Below are 17,417 nucleotides of genomic sequence, written 5' to 3'. Positions count from 1 at the left end.
GTCTTGTTCCCTTCTGTGGACAGACTTTTCAGCTTTTGCAGTTTACCACAGAGGAGCATTTGCACAAAAGACAGAAAGGCCCCTGCCTCACACTTAGATGGTGTGAGCTGGAAAAGAGGGAAAGACACATCCATCTCACAGCTTCTGCTCGCAGGCCTGCCAAGGAATGTGGTCTGGATGGCAGACTTTCCACGGCTGTGTGCGGGGCTGGGGGGCAGTGGTGATGCTATGATGGCCCCACCCCACCTGCTGTCGTTACACCATGTGGAAGGTCTGGTCTTTGCAAGAAGGTCAAGGAACCCTGGAGAAAAATGATGGATGAAGGCAAGGATGGTGAGAGAAATATGAAAAGAATCAAGACTATTTCTCCTGGAGAAGAGGAGCAGAAAAGGAGACAACTCCCATAGTAGCCAGACTGGGAGACCTTGCCTCTTTGCTGTTTGCTTATCAGGAAAATGAAGCGGATAAACTGTCATCCACACAGTGGTTTTCAGCCCCAGGCTCTGTGATCCTGGGACTAATGTCCACACGTATGAAAATATTTATGCACAAGGCGGTGGCTGTGTCCTGACTCCGTTGCAACAGAAGAAAGAAAAAAAAGTGAGACCGCAGGCCAAATTTCTTGACCTTGAGAGTTGTTGCAATAGTGGAAGCAAATGGAGTTTTAAAATCCCAATTCCCAGAAATATATCAGAAAACGATACCTTGTTATTTTTCTGGGATGGAATAATCCCAAGAATCCACTCCCTAAAAGTGTGAATTTGAATTGCATGGAGGTTAATAGGCTAAAATGTAAATACAGTGTCCTAAGTTCATAAAAAAATTTCTTGCACAGTAACAGGAAGGTCTGAGATGACTTCTCTTAACACATTCGCTGTGCATTTTAAAAGCATTGAGGCTGTGAATCCCTCTTAAAAGCGAGTGTCCTCCAAGCTGGGCAAGTGGGGTTTATGATGCTGAGATGAGCAAAGATGAAGATTGGGGAGCATTAGAGTTTCTTTCTTTTACTACAACAGTGCTCTGAGTTTAAAGGGTGTGGGAAAGAGTTAATGACCCTCAAGATGTCCAAGTCCTAATCCCAGGGGTGTGTGACTATTTCAAAGAGATTCTGTAGGGCTTCCCAGGTGGCGCTGGTGGTAAAGAACCTGCCTGCCAATGCAGGAGACGTAAGAGTCGCGGGTTTGATCCCTAGATTGGGAAGATCTCCTGGAAGCGGGCATGGCAACCCATTCCAGTATTCTTGCCTGGAGAATCTTAAGCACAGAGGCTACAGTCCATGGGGTCCCAAACAGTCAGACATGACTGAAGTTAGTTCACACATATGCACACAAAGAGATTCTGCAGAGGAGTCTCAGATGAGAAGTTTGTCCTGGGTCACTCAGATGGACCTAGTATAATCCCAGGGGTCCTTAAAAGATGAAAAAGAGTGCCAAGAGGGTAAGAAAAGGAGACAGGAGGATGGAAACAGAGGTTGGAGGGGTGTAACTGCTGGAAGGGGCATAAACTGAGGATTCAGGAGTCCCTGGACCTGGAAAGGACAGACAAACAGATTCTCCCTTAGAGCTGCTGGAGGCAGGGTGATCCCCTGATGCTTCTCTTGGCTCAGGAAAACCCATTCTGGACTGCTGACCTCCAAATGTATGTAAGATAATACTTCTTGGCCGTCTTAAGCCACTTAGTATGCAACAATTTGTTACAGCAGCCAGAGGAAACTCATACAAAGAGAGAAACCATGATGGCTTGATGTAAGAAAACAAAATGGAAAAAAAAAATGCTTAAGAAAAGGAGCAAGAGAGGCAAGATAGAAGGAACCGGAGACAAGGAGCCGGGCCTGTGAGGGGGAAGGGCTGGGCACTGGAGGCTGCTCTGTCCTGGGTGCCTGAGGCGGGGAGGACATGGGTACAGGGCAGTGTGGTGAAGGGAGCGGGAGGGTGCTGAGCCCAAAGACAGCTAGGCCATCTTCTGCCTCCCCATCTCAGCCTGTGTTCCTGGAGAGCAGAGCCGAGCCAGGTGTCAGTGTGAGCGGTTAAGCTGAGAGTGAAGGATGGGAGCGAGAGAGGATCAAACAGAGGAGTGGGAGGTGAGCTGGGATGCAGTACTGAGGCTGTTACCAGCAGAGAGCCCACTGCCCGAGTCCTGACTAGGGCACCAGCTCCTGAGGAAAGAGCTTTATCGTAGGTCAACTATAGGCAAGGAGTCAGGAAGCAGGGCTCGAATCCATCTCCAGATCCAGGGTTTGGGATGAAATCTAAGGGACTGGGGGAAATTTCAAACTTGGAAGTGAAGTCCTGAGTTAGAATCGTTTCACCTGGCATCACTAATCAAGGTTGCTTCAAGACTTGCATGTTCTCCAAGGGGTGTGTGTGTGTGTACACTCAGTCATGGCCAACTCTTTTGTGACCGCATGGACTGTAATCCTCCAGGCTCCTCTGCCCATGGGATCCTCCAGGTAAGAACACTGAAGTGGGTTGGCATGCCCTCCTCCAGGGATGGAACCCGCATCTCCTGGATTGTAGACAGATTCTTTATTGCAGAGCCACCTGGGAAGTGGGCCCAAGGGTCCCTAAGCAGCCTAATCAGGAAGACTGGGATCAGCTGGGTCTAATTTGGGCTGAACCAGTTAGGACTGGATAGGACCATTGGCCTTTCCACTGGCCACACACAAGTGTCTGGTGCCTGTGCAGGAAGAGTCTCACCCCTACAGACAATCAGCTTTCCCCATGCCTCCCAGGGCATGCCCCCTTAAATACCGCTGTCCCTGGCCTAAAGATTTACTGAGCATGGCCTCACCAATTAGAACAAGACCCAGTTTCCCCATCAGGAAGCTTCTGTAAGCCTTTTATCCTCCATCAGAGGGCAGACAGACTGAAAACCACAATCACAGAAAACTAACCAATCTCATCACATGGACCACAGCCTTGTCTAACTCAATGAAACTTGGAGCCATGCTGGGTAGGGCCACCCAAGATGGACTGGTCATGGTGAAGAGTTCTGATAAAACATGGTCTACTGGAGAAGGGAATGGCAAACCACTTCAGTATTCTTGCCTTGAGAACCCCAAGAACAGTATGAAAAGGCAAAAAGATAGGACACTGAACAATGAACTCCCCAGGTTGGTATGTGCCCAATATGCTACTGGAGATCAGTGGAGAAATAACTCCAGAAAGAATGAAGAGATGGAGCCAAAGCAAAAACAACACCCAGTTGTGGATGTGACTGGTGATGGAAGTAAAGTCTGATGCTGTAAAGAGCAATATCACATAGGAACCTGGAATGTTAGGTTCATGATCAAGGCAAATTGCAAGTGGTCAAACAGGAGATGGCAAGAGTGAACGTCGACATTTTAGGAATCAGTGAATTAAAATGGACTGGAATGGGTGAATTTAACTCAGATGACCATTATATCTACTACTGTGGGCAAGAATCCCTTAGAAGAAATGGAGTAGTCATCATAGTCAACAAAAGAGTCCAAAATGCAGTACTTGGATGCAATTTCAAAAATGACAGAATGATCTCTGTTTCCAAGGGAAACCATTCAATATCACAGTAATCTAAGGCTATGCCCTGACCAGTAATGCTGAAGAAGCTGAAGTTGAATGGTTCTATGAAGACCTACAAGACCTTCTAAAACTAAACCCCCCAAAAATGTCCTTTTCATTATAGAGGACTGGAATGCAAAAGTAGGAAGTCAAGAAATACCTGGAGTAACAGGCAAATTTGGTCTTGGAGTACAGAATGAAGCAGGGAAAAGGCTAATAGAGTTTTGCCAAGAGAACACATTGATCGTAGCAAACACCCTCTTTCAACAACACAAGAGATGACTCTACACATGGACATCATCAGATGGTCAACACCGAAATCAGATTGATTATATTCTTTGCAGCCAAAGATGGAGAAGCTCTATACAGTCAGCAAAAATAAGACCGGGAGCTGACTGTGGCTCATATCATGAACTCCTTATTGCCAAATTCAGACTTAAATTGAAGAAAGTAGGGGAAACCACTAGACCATTCAGGTATGACCTGAATCAAATCCCTTACAACTATACAGTGGAAGTGACGAATAGATTCAAGGGATTAGATCTGATAGAGTGCCTAAGAACTATGGATGGAGGTTCATGACATTGTACAGGAGGCAGTGATCAAGACCATCCCCAAGAAAAAGAAAAGCAAAAAGGCAAAATGGTTGTCTGAGAAGGCCTTACAAAAAGCTGGGGAAAGAAGAGAAGAGAAAGGCAAAGGAGAAAAGGAAAGATACACCCATTCGAATACAGAGTTTCAAAGAATAGCACAGAGAGATAAGAAAGCCTTCCTCAGTGATCAGTGCAAAGAAATAGAGGAAAACAATAGAATGGGAAAGACTAGAGATCTCTTCAAGAAAATTAGAGATACCAGGGAATATTTCATGCAAAGATGGGCTCAATGAAGGACAAAATGGAATGGACCTAACAGAAGCAAAAAATATTAAGAAGCGGTGCCAGAATACACAGAAGAACTGTATGAAAAAGATGTTCACGACCCAGATAATCACAATGGTGTGATCACTCACCTAGAGCCAGACATCCTGGAATGTGAAGTCAAGTGGGCCTTAGAAAGCATCACTACGAACAAAGCTATCAGATGGACTTGCAGTTGAGCTATTTCAAATCCTGAAAGTTGATGCTGTGAAAGTGCTGCTCTCAATATGCCAGCAAGTTTGGAAAATTCAGCATAGGACTGGAAAAGGTCAGTTTTCATTCCAATCCCAAAGAAAGGCAATGCCAAAAAATGCTCAAACTACTGCACAATTTCACTCATCTTACTCGCAAAGTAATGCTCAAAATTCTCCAAGTCAGGCTTCAACAGTATGTAAACCATGAACTTCCAGATGTTCAACCTGGATTTAGAAAAGGCAGAGGAACTAGAGATCAAATTGCCAACATCTGTTGGATCATCGAAAAGCAAGAGATTTCCAGAAAAAAATGTCTACTTGTGCTTTATTGACTATGCCAATGCCTTTGACTGTATGGATCACAACAAACTGTGGAAAATTCTTAAAGAGATGGAAATACCAGACCACCTGATCTGCCTCCTGAGAAATATGTATGCAGGTCAAGAAGCAACAGTTAGAACTGGACATGGAACAACAGACTGGTTCCAAATTGGGAAAAGAGTACATCAAGGATGTATATTGTCATCCTGCTTATTTAACTTGTATGCAGAGTACATCATGAGAGACGCTGGGCTGGATGAAGCACAAGCTGGAATCAAGATTGCCAGGAGAAATATCAATAACCTCAGATATGCAGATGACACCACCCTTATGGCAGAAAGCAAAGAAGAACTAAAGAACCTCTTGATGAAAGTGAAAGAAGAGAGTGAAAAAGCTGGCTTAAAACTCACAATTCAGAAAACTAAGATCATGGCATCCGGTCCTATCACTTCATGGCAAATATATGGGGAAACAATGGAAACAGTGACAGACTTTATTTTTGGGGCTCCAAAATCACTGCAGATGGTGACTGCTGCCATGAAATTAAAAGATGCTTGCTCTTTGGAAGAAAAGCTATGACCAACCTAGACAGCATATTGAAAAGCAGAGACATTACTTTGCCAACAAAGGTCCATCTAGTCAAGGCTATGGTTTTTCCAGTAGTCATGTATGGATGTGAGAGTTGGACTATAAAGAAAGCTGAGCGCTGAAGAATTGATGCTTTTGAACTGTGGTGTTAGAGAAGACTCTTGAGAGTCTCTTGGACTGCAAGGAGATCCAACCAGTCTATCCTAAAGGAAGTCAATTCTGATTTCATTGAAATTCCATTTCATCCCAATTCATTGGAAGGACTGATGCTGAAGCTGAAACTCCAATACTTTGGCCACCCCATACAAAGAACTGAGTCATTTGAAAAGACCCTGATGCTGGGGAACATTGAAGGCGGGAGGAAAAGGGGATGACAGAGGATTAGATGGTTGGATGGTATCACTGACTCATTGGAAATGAGTTTGAGTAAACTCTGGGGGTTGGTGATGAACAGGGAGCCTGGGATGCTGCAGTCCATGGGGTCTCAAAGAGTCGGACATGAATGAGTAACTGAACTGAACTGTCCCTGGTGTTCTAGAAAGTCAATTTCAAGTCTGTTCTGACCATGTGCTGGGCTGCTTTGTGAATAAAACCCTCTTTGCTGCAAACCTGGGTGTCTCAGCATTAGGTTTGTTGCATGTTAGGAGAGCGAACCTGGTTCAGAAGCTAATGGGCCGGCCTGGAATCGGTCCACAGACACTACTCGAGCTGCTGGAAGCTGAATTTCCATCTCGAAGGATTCTTCACTTCACAAAAGGCAGTGGTGGCAATGCTTGTACTTGCTTCAGTTCTAGGGATGGAGGGCTCTAGGCTCTGTGGTGTCCTGGAGATGCGGGTTTCTGTCTCGTACCGGAGTGGTGCTGTCTCTGTAACGTCTAATAACCCAAGTCGTAATTACAGCAACAAGCTGTTGAAGGAGACAAAACCAGTTGAAGCTGGTGCTGTTTCAAGGGGGCCACCGACTCGCCATCCTGACCAAGGCAGTGGCAGCAGCCGGGCTGCAGGGGCCCTGCTTTCGGCCCGAGCAGCCTCTGCAGGCCCTTCTACTCCATAGGCTTATTCTTATTAACCAGCTGCTCCTTCCACCTGCATCTCACTGTTGGTGACTGTTCTTCTGTCAGACCATCAGATGGACAGCTGCCCTGAGAATCTGAGTGCTGCGTGGAGACCAAAGGCCATTTGGAGGGAGGTCTCCCCCGACTTGGTCATAGAATACCAGGAGACAGAGAGGAATGGCACCAGGAGGTAGGTGGACTCTAATGCCCTTCCACCTTCTGGGTGCTGGCGCTCAGTGCGCTGAGGCCAGGGTCTGGGTGTTGCACTCAGTGTTGCCTCCATGGGCACCTGTGGCTCTCCCATGCTTACCCTGTGTCCCTCCCATGCTTACCCTGTGTCCCCCGGTTCTGTTCTTCCTGGGTTCTTGTATGACTCGAGCGACGGGAATGCCATTGGCTTCACGTGCTCACCAGCGTTATGGGAACAGCCCTGATCACACTTCAAATTCAGATCCTAGAAGCCCATGTGGACGCCCTGCCCCTTCTCACGCACTGTGGCATTTTTGAATCTTCATCCTGGTTCATGCATTCCATTCACTCTTTTCCATGTAATAACCCATCCTCTGATTCATGATGGGCGTTACCTGGAGGGGGTGCCTTGCCCCTGTGACTTTTGTTCCCAGTTCAGTGATGTTTGTTCCGGGACGGGTCTTTCTCTAATCCTGTTTCATTTGTGAGATCTCCTGGCATTTTATAAACATATGCCCATGAACAGGAAGGTCCCCTGGTGGGTGTGGGCACTTTAGCTCCTGGGCGGTAGGATCTTGCTCAGACTCTTCTGTGTCCTTCTTGCCTCACTAGTATCAGGACCCAGCGTGGCCACTTCTCACTTGGTCAGAATGTGAAAGCCACCCAACCTCAGCCCGTGGGGTTCCCCAGGAACCCTGGTCAGGCGCCCGCTGGGCCTCCTGCCCCCTCGCTCGCTCATGGTACCCTCCGTCTTACCTACTATTCGGGTTGGCTGGCTTCTTGCCCTGTGTGGTCACTTGCCTGGTAGATGCCAGTCTCTGTGTGTGTCCTGTCCTCCAGACACACCTCATCCAGCAGGGGTTAGCAGAGATGCAAGGGGAGGGGTGGCGGTGTGGAGCCCAGCCCTAGAATCTGAACAGCTGGGGTGGGTGTTGTGGCTTTGCTACATTCTAAACTTCTCCTTTCCACATCTTGGATGTGGAGAGAGGACCTGGCCAACCTCGCAACTGCATCGCAACAGTTGTGAGAATCTAAATCTGCGTTGTACTCAGAATACTAGGTGTTCCTGGCAGCTGAGGAGGCAGTGAGAGAATGTTCCTAACACTTTGTTCTAGCAGCTTCGAGCCGCCAGGAAGAGAAGGGAAGCCTGCAGAAGCACAGGCTTGAGCTGGTGGAAGAGGATGGGAGGCAGTGGTGGAGACCCTGCCCCGTCCTCCCAGCGTTGGCAGGCAGAGTGCCTGCTGTGTGGTCTGGCCCTGGACCTGGCTCCTCCCCCCCCTGCCCAGAGCAGGCCGCCTGTGAGGCTCAAGGGCACTCAGAGGGAACGTAGCCTCCTCTCCTAACCGCCTTCTTCCTCTCTTCACGTAGAACATCATTTCCGCAGTAGTGGAAGCAACTCTGTCTTAGCTGTATGCACCTGGATTTCTGTGTCCAGAAAAAGAGAGTGGATGCTGGGACCTCAGTGACCTTCCAGGCTCTACACCCATCAAAAGTGCAAACTGTGCCGGAGCTGCTTCTGAAGATTCAGGGTGGCCGTGCCTGGTAGCCCAGAACATGTTGAAGAGTCATGTGCTCTCAGGATGTGGGCCTCCACCCGCCGCTGGTCCCAGCTCAGACAGTTGGCAGCAGGCAGGACTGGGACAGAGGACCTTGTTTCCTGCTGGCCATTCAGGGTGTTTTCTGGCTTCTATTTGACCGAGAACACAAGGAGACAAGTGTCTGTCCCATTTTTAAAGCCAGGATAGAGCACAGTGACAGAAACATGACAGGGTTTCTGTGTCCCAAAGATTAGGGCTTCCAGGTAAAGTACAGAAAGTTTAACTTGCATTTCACATCATTGTTGAATGAATGTTTGGTGTAAGTGTATCCCAGGTATGTGTTTAAGATAGACTTTTGGGCTTCCCTGGTGGCTCAGACAGTAAAGAATCCACCTGCAATGCAGGAGACCTGGGTTTGATCCCTGGGTCAGAAAGATCTCCTGGAGAGGGGAATGGCCACTCACTCCAGTATTCTTGCCTGGAGAATCCCATAGACAGAGGAGCCTGGTGGTCTACAGTACGTGGGGTCACAAAGAGTCAGACCGAGAGACTAACAATTTTCACCTTTTTTGATGCTAAGCATTTACTGCTTATCCGAAATTCCAGTGGAATGGCATGTCCTACGCTTACATTTTGCTAAATCTGGCAACCCCACCAAAGAAGAAATTCACATTGAAAATGTTTATCAGACTGAATTATGGCTGTGCAGCCCTGTCCTGGGTCTGCACTTAGAGGCAGAGTCTGCGTCTTTTCTGGGAGTTCTTAGGACCATGGCTACCTCTGGAGCAGTGCCAAACCTCCATGTGAGACCAGAGCATTTCAGTCACTTGTCCACAGTCCTGATGTTCACAGCCGGTAGACAAAATACTGAGATGTTTGGCAGGGCCGCCCGGCTGTCCCCTGGAAGTCTGGCATCTCACGGCCACAGCCTTCCAGCTCGCCCTGTGCTGGGACAGCGTCTTCCCCTCAGTTCTCTGATCTGTGAGGCCCCTGCCCCACCCCCGACCCTCACATCCTCTCCCACCAGACCTGGGACACGCTACTAGACTCTTCAAGGATGCAGCCGATGTCTGGACGCGCTTAGCATTCTGTTCGTTTCTTGGCCCTGGACTCCCATGGACGTACAGTTGTTTTACTTCAGTCTGCTGATAAAGCTCAGGCTTCTCCAGACTTCTACTTAGTCTCTGTGATGTAGGAAGCCCAGAAAGAAACTCATGTGTTTTGTTTTTTTTGTTCTCCCTCAGAGCACAATGAACTGACATAAATCCTGTCCGTGTACTAACACTCTGACCCCAGTAAGAAGATGGATGAGAACAGTGATTTCAAACAGCACGGGAAGCCCTGAGCAGGTTAGCGCTTCTTCTGGGAAAAAGGCATTCATTGTTTCAACTGTTCATTCAACCAACTTCACTGCCCCCTGTACAGGCAGCGGTGGGATGCAGAAGCTGGGGACGTGGGCTCTGAGGCCAGTCGCCTGGATCCTGTTCTCAGGCCTGTGACCGTGCATTAGTAGTATACCTGTGCAAGGTTAGTGGGCGCCGTTTCTCCTGTGAAATAGGATTAATGGCATGCGGTCATTGTGAGGATTAAACGAGAATTCATGGACCTGCTTAAGGACGATGTCTGACATTTAGTAAGTACTTAACAATGTTAGCTGTTACAGCAGATACATAGCCGCTGTACAGATACTTGGATCTTGGAAAGGGCAGGCTCTTGTCTGTAGAGGTAAGATTCAGAGTTATTGCTTGGCAGAACCTGGTTCTGAGTCATGATATAGGAGACTCGTCCTGGGCCTCATAACTAGTCGTGACCACCTCATTCTCTCTGGCTGGCCGGTGGTCTAGGAATGGCCCTGATGCAGAGTTCTGGCCAAAGAGATACAAATGGGTACCTTCTTGCTGACACTCCTGGAAAATCTTGCTTTCCTGATTTAAAACCAGACAACAACAAAAACCAGAAGACCTTTTGGCCTGGAACACATTTATGATGCTTGGAGGTAGAGCAGCCATTTTATGACTCTGAGGTCACAGAATGAAGACAAAAGCTGTTGTGCTAAAGGTGATTTTTTTTTTTTTTTTAAAGAACCCAGTTCTTTAAGGGTATATTTAAGTAACTCCACCAGATTACCTACCCCCAAACTTCTTACCAAATGAGAAAAATTAACATGTATTTTTCAAAGCCACTGTAACCAAATTACCACTTGTAGCTAAATGGATTTTTTTTCACTGATACAGCCAAATTAAGACATGCAGTCTCTTTATTCAATGAAGTCATAGCCAAACAAAGGGAAAAACCATGCATGACGAAACAAACTAGCAACGTGCTTTGTGCACACAGGAAAAGAAGAGCTCATGTGTGATGGGGGCGTCTTATTTGATTATAAAGAGTTCTGACCTTGTAAGGTAGACTCCTGATGCCACTGCATGGACCTCTCACCATCACCTGGTTCTCAGGATACCTTTCTAGAAAAAGGAGAAGTCCCCACCTAGGTACAGTTGCCACCCTGGGCCTCGCATCTAACCTCTGAAATGGGAGCAGTCTCCGGGGACCAAGCCCTTAACCTGTGGGGTCTGTGCTGACCCTGGGGAGTTAGGGTCAGAGTTGAATTAACTATCAACAATTGGTGTCTGGAGACTTGGGTGGGGGGATTTGATTTGGGAAAATCCCCATGCATTTGCTGTCACAAGTGTTGTGAGAAGAGAAAAGGAAATACAAGTTTTTGGGATTGCTGTTTTTTTGGGTTGTTGCCCTTGCTAGGAGAGCTGTGTGTGTTGGCTTGAGTTAAAGGTGGAGGACAAAATGATGGCGAGAGAGGAAAGGGACAGGCTGGAGACTGAAGACCTCACGGAAAGCCTCCTGGAGACAGGTGTGCGTGAAGAAACTGGCCAGGAAGCAGACACGGGGAGGAGTCGGGAGAGAGCGGAGCGGCTGATGGAGCGACAGCTTTGTGTGTGGCATGGGGTTCAGAACTGGCCTGCCCGGTACCAGGAAGACCCCTGAGTCCCTGAAACAGCAACACGATGATGGGGGAAGAGTTATTTGCCAGATGTGGGCATAGCATTGACTAAAGTATCAAACAGTCAAAAGATTTGCAGTCATGGAAAAAAGAATCTTCAAAAGTGTTCAGAGGCGTAATGGGCCACTTGAAGTATCTGAGTCAGTCTGGGGCTCCAGTTTGCTGGCTTGTAATAAGTTCTTATCAAGTTTCTGCTGCAGATAACTGAAAAGCGTAAGCCTCGCTGGGGTAACGTCTTAGCTACACAACCGATTTTTCTCACTCAACCAGGAAGTGGTTTCTGTGTCTTAGAGACGAGCTCCATGCTCCTTTTGATGTTGCATGTTGCCTGTCTACGTTGTAAGAGTTTGATGTTGCCTTGATACATTGGCCTGTCTCTAGTAAAAGCGAATCATCTCAAATGGATAAGTTAGGCAGTATGGCAGTTTGTGTAAGAGTTTTTAAGTCTTAAAGAGTTAAGTGGGTGTCCTGCACAGATTTAGAGCTTTACTTGTGTTAGTCCTTCAGTCTTGTCTGACTGTTTGTGATCCCATGGACCATAGCCCTCCAGGCTCCTCTGTGGAATCCTCCAGGCAAAAATACTGGAGTGGGTAACCATTCCCTTTTTGAGGGGATCTTCCAGACCCAGGGATCGAACCCAGGTCTCCTGCATTGCAGGCAGATTCTTTACCATCTGAGCCAAATTAAATCGATTCTGAGAAAGTCTGATGAGGTTGATGCTGCTGCTACTGCTGCTGCTAAGTCGCTTCAGTCGTGTCCGACTCTGTGCGACCCCAGAGACAGCAGCCCACCAGGCTCCCCCGTCCCTGGGGTTCTCCAGGCAAGAACACTGGAGTGGGTTGCCATTTCCTTCTCCAATGCATGAAAGTGAAAAGTGCAAGTGAAGTCGCTCAGTCGTGTCCGACTCTTAGCGACCCCATGGACTGTAGCCTACCAGGCTCCTCCATCCATGGGTTTTTCCAGGCAAGAGTACTGGAGTGGGTTGCCATTGCCTTCTCTGGATGAGGTTGATACTAGCCCCATTTAACAGATGAGGAAGCTGAGGCTCAAAGAGGTTTGGAATCACAGGTTTGGGTGTATCACAGGGCTGTTAAATCCATGCCACAAAACCTGTGATCTTCAGGTCTACAATGTGCTGCTTCTCTGTTTTTACACGAAACTGCCAAGAACTAGGACAGAGTCCCCAGGGCATGTGACAGCCACTTCATAGTCTGGATGCTTCCCCGGGGATTAAAGAGAACACTGCATAGAAAAATATCCCCCTGCCTCCACCATCCTGCTCTTTCTGGGGCAGCACTGGGCTTCAACCGTGAGTTTGCGAAGTGACCTGGGGGCCATGTGGAGTGAACAGAGAGCCGGGCTGTGTGGACCCTCTAAGAAAAACCGTGTAACCTTCCTGAAACAAACAAACAACTGGGGGAAAGGCACAGATCCCAAAGGGATGTTGCATAACATTTACGAGCATTTTCTCAAACAATAAAAAGGTCTAACTGGTGCTTAAGCTTTTTGCAAGTGAATGTAAATTACATCTCCAAGTACTGTTGAATATCGAATTTGACATTCAAATAATCTCTGAAACATTTAGAGTCAGTGGGGGATTGTTTTATGAGAGAGAAGAGAGAGAAATGGCTTGTGGGCTTGGAGGGGAGGGATAGGTACTGTTCACTGCGGGGGACCTTCCTGGCAAAGGATCCTGAAGGGTTCTGTTAATACAGCGAGTGGCTTCGTCTTAAACCTACACCTTCCAGGCAGGGTGACTAGTTTTTCGTTACCCCTTAAAAAAAACTGGATGGAAGTCCTCGCGGGAGCTGCGGTCTCTGGAGCGGGATGGCAGCGGAGCCTGCCGGAGTTGGCCCTAGGCTCACAGATCCCGCTCTCTGGCCTGAAACATGGCCCGGGGACCTGGCCCTCTAACCCGGCCTCGCCCCGACACGGTCGCCATGCCCAAGAGAGGGAAGCGACTCAAGTTCCGGGCCCAAGACGCCTGCTCAGGAAGAGTGACCGTGGCGGATTATGCCAACTCGGATCCGGCAGTCGTGAGGTCTGGAAGGGTCAAGAAAGCTGTCGCCAATGCTGTTCAGCAGGAAGTAAAATCTCTCTGTGGCTTGGAAGCCTCCCAGGTTCCTGCAGTGGAAGCTCTTTCTGGGACTGGTGAGCCCTGTGACATCATCGACAGCAGTGGTGAGACTGATGCCCAGGAGGAAAGCATCCATGAGAGAACTATCGCCAGAAAAAAGAAAAGCAAGAGGCACAGAGAAGACCTGAATGGGACTGGAGGAGAAGAGTATCCCATGGATATTTGGCTATTGCTGGCCTCCTATATCCGTCCTGAGGACATTGTGAATTTTTCCCTGATTTGTAAGAATGCCTGGACTGTCACTTGCACTGCTGCCTTTTGGACAAGGTTGTACCAAAGACACTACACACTGGATGCCTCTCTGCCTTTGCGCCTGCGACCAGAGTCAATGGAGAAGCTGCACTGTCTTCGGGCATGTGTGATCTGATCTCTGTACCATATGTATGAGCCATTTGCTGCTCGAATCTCCAAGAATCCAGCCATTCCAGAAAGCACTCCTAGCACATTAAAGAATTCCAAATGCTTACTTTTCTGGTGCAGAAAGATTGTTGGGAACAGACAGGAACCAATGTGGGAATTCAACTTCAAGTTCAAAAAACAGTCCCCAAGATTAAAGAGCAAGTGTATGGGAGGATTGCAGCCTCCCATTCAGTACGAAGACGTTCATACCAACCCAGACCAGGACTGCTGCCTACTGCAGGTCACCACCCTCAATTTCATCTTTATTCCAATTGTCATGGGAATGATATTTACCCTGTTTACTATCAGTGTGAGCACGGACATGCGGCATCATCGAGTGAGACTGGTGTTCCAGGATTATCCTGTCCATGGTGGTCAGAAACTGCGCAGTGAACAGGGTGTGCAAGTCATCCTGGACCCAGTACACAGCGTTCGACTTTTTGACTGGTGGCATCCTCAGTATCCGTTTTCCCTGAGAGCATAGATATTGCTTCCTGTCACTGAGGGCAGCCTTGAGCTTGGCCAGTCCATTTGTAATCAGATTCCAGTTTGGAAGGGGCAGCTGGATTGTTTATCTAGTCAATAATCACATGCTCTTTAGGTTTCTGGGGTTCCTGGTAGAAGAAAGAGAAGGATTGAATCAGGAGGAAAAACAACTATGATTTTTAAACATATTTTAATGTAAAATTTTGCATTTGAAAGGAGAAACCTGGCCCTATTTTCTGTGTTAAACCCCATTTGGTGCTACTGAGTTTGTTCTTTATTCTTTTACCCCAGCCAAAGTGGATGGTCTTGCTTTAGGGGAAAATTAAACTCTTAAGTCTCCAAACAAGGAAATTTTAGCATTCCTTTATGGATCAGAGTAACCTTAGAGGCATAAAATTGTTGCTACTCTTGCTTTCAGTTTAGCTGCCCCTCAAATTCAAGTGAATATTTCCTTGATTCCCTTTACCCTTATTTAGAAATAAAGCAGGTGACAGGGTTTTCAGAATCTTAAAAAAAAAAAAAAAAAAACTGGATGGAAAGATGATCCAGAGTGTTTTATATATGTATATATGGTCAGAGAACAAAGCAAGGTGGGGTTAGGGCTTCTGACCCAAAGCCAGGCTGAAAAGATTCCAACCCTTCAGAATCTGTAAATTAATCAGTAGCGTGGAATCTTCTCCTTTTTCTTCCCAAGGGACAGTGAAGCAGATGAATGCTGGTTCTCTCTGTTTAGATTACAATTACCCAAGGGCCTCCTCTCTCTGTGGCTGGAAAGTCTATCTCAGATAGCACTGAGGTCTCCTGACCAGGACCTCAGGGCCTTCTAATGCCTTCAAAGGCCTTGCATAGGGCAAGAGCTCTGCAAGGTCTCTCTGGATTTTGGTCCACTCCTGTTTTAAGGCGCTTGTTACAAAATTTAATGTGGCCCCTCGATATTTGATGGTTTTGCCTGCTTTTTGACGTGAAAATCTTTGCTGAAACTGGCACTTTAGTGTATATAATTTCCCCAAACTGTACAACTGTACAACCTATTTATAGTAAGGTTGCGTTGCTTCAAATACTCAGGTTATGTACTGCTTCTGATTATTGGTCTGAGGATAATAAGCTGTGTTTAAAAAAAAATTTTTTTTTCTTAAAAGGGAAAAATTCACAACTAACCCAAACATAAAATAAGTAGTTGTCCATTTTTATGTAACTTGTGAATTAGTGAAGTATCTAGTAAGAGGAAAAAAATCAGTTCAGAGGAGAAGTCAAAGAACATTATGTGTAAGTAAGCAATCAGAAATACTAACATTTTCTAATAGATACAAAACTGGTCATTATCCACAGGGCAATTAATCAAGTGCATCACTTTTTAAAAATTTTTGTAAGTTTTTTTTTTTTTTTGAGGACCATTTTTAAAGTCTTTATTGAATTTATTACAATTTTGCTTCAGCTTTATGCTTGGTTTTCTGGCCAAGAGGAATGTGGGATCTTAGTTCCCCCACCAGGGATCAAACTAGTACCTCCTGAACTGGTAAGTCTTAACCACTGGACCACCAAAGAAATCCCAATCAAGTGTGTCTTTAGCAGGCAAAATTAATGTGTATTTCTAAGTTCAAGAATCTTCCACATTACTCTCCTCAGCTTACAGAGTGGTAACATAGCTCAGAGATCTTTGTAGAATCCAGTCACCCGGAAGGCTATGTGCACATTCAGTTGTGTCTGACTCTTTGTGACCCCATGGACTGTAGCCCACCAGGCTTCTCTGTCCATGGGATTCTCCAGGCAAGAATACTGGAGTGGGTTGCCATTTCCTTCTCCAGGAGATCTTCCTGGCCCAGGGATGAAAGCCATGTCTCCTGCATTGGCAGGTGGATTCTTTACCACTGAGCCATCTGGGAAGCTCCTGGAAGGGTGTACTTAGTGTTTAATGGAAAAGACATTCATGAAACCTTTTTGCTCATTTCCAAGCCTTCTAACATTTTTTCCTGATGGCTCAATATCTGTGCTGAGTCAAATGTGAGTTTCAGGCAGGAATTGAGCAGCTGGGTAATTCCTGATGCCTGAAGATGTGGTGGGGAAAAAAAAAAAAGCATTGGTTATAATTAAAGGGATCAGATGACTGGCGGAGAGGAGGAAGTGGGTTAAGTGAAAGGGCTTCTGCCATCAGGTGTGTGTGAGGAAGCCCCAGGCTGATGATACCTAGGGAATAGTATGAGGAGCGTTTGGGGAATAACAAAGGGGTTAGAGCGTCGCAGTCCTTGGTCTGGGGCCAAGTAAGATGTCAGTTTTGGTAGGGGAGTGCCAGAAATCCTGTTCTTTCATAGAGCAAGCTGTTTGGGCTGTGTCTTGATGTAAATCTGTGGAGGAAGAAAAAAGAAAACCCTCTACAGAGATGGTCGGGTGTTTGGTTCCTAAATTGGAGCCTGATTTGGGTCCGATTCCCCTGAGTTTTCATCTTTTGACAGGGGAACCCTCGTACTGCTGTCGCCCTCCTGCCCTCTCGAGGTGTCTAGAGCATCACTCCCCCATTTCCACCTTTTAAGTCACAGGTCAGAGTTTCTCGGAGCAGAGACACACCTCCGATCTCACGACCAGCTAAGTAACAGCCTGCAGAAAACGTCTTTGCTCTAAATCTCTCCTGTCTACCCATATAGTCATAAAACATTTTCCCCTGTAGCTTTTAATCTGGGAATTTCAGATTTGTATAACAGAGTTCCTGTGTGCCCCTCATGCAGTGTTTGGCATTACTATGGCAAATCGGTCAAACCTCAGAAGCATTACTATTCACTAAACTCCAGACTTCCTTTTGATTTCAACTCTGTTTTCTATTCAAGTTCTTGCTACCTAGGAGCCCATGGAGGGTACCATGTTGCATTCAGCTGGTAGGTTCCTGTGGTCTGTGATCACTTTGGTCTGTCGTTCCTAGTGCTCAACGACCTTGTCAGTTCCTGGACAGTGCAGGCTGAGTATCCTATACAGTTTCTCCCAATCAGGGTTTGCCTGGTCTTCTCATGATTTGAGTGGGCTTACGGGTTTTCCTGTGCCCTTCTCGT

The 17,417-nt window shown here is 46.9% G+C and overlaps 1 protein-coding gene and 1 long non-coding RNA gene across 2 annotated transcripts; both read left to right on the top strand.

The window, feature by feature from the left end:
• The first annotated feature begins 1,281 nt into the window (after positions 1–1,281).
• LOC123332382 lies at positions 1,282–10,491 on the top strand. The gene is made up of 3 exons (XR_006549177.2): positions 1,282–2,449; positions 6,689–6,804; positions 9,586–10,491. It is a non-coding gene; the product is annotated as an uncharacterized LOC123332382 (long non-coding RNA).
• Positions 10,492–13,159: 2,668 nt separating this feature from the next.
• Positions 13,160–14,644, top strand: LOC102395718 (transmembrane protein 183-like). The gene is given in 1 exon segment (XM_044939249.2): positions 13,160–14,644. A coding segment is annotated over 1 exon segment (1,131 nt). The 5' UTR covers positions 13,160–13,246; the 3' UTR covers positions 14,378–14,644.
• Positions 14,645–17,417: the final 2,773 nt, after the last annotated feature.

The sequence above is a fragment of the Bubalus bubalis genome, chromosome 3 (assembly GCF_019923935.1).
Source record: "Bubalus bubalis isolate 160015118507 breed Murrah chromosome 3, NDDB_SH_1, whole genome shotgun sequence".
Classification (NCBI taxonomy): Eukaryota; Metazoa; Chordata; class Mammalia; order Artiodactyla; family Bovidae; genus Bubalus; species Bubalus bubalis.
Note: the sequence above shows the minus strand (reverse complement) of the source record. Positions and strands in the feature narration are given on the sequence as shown.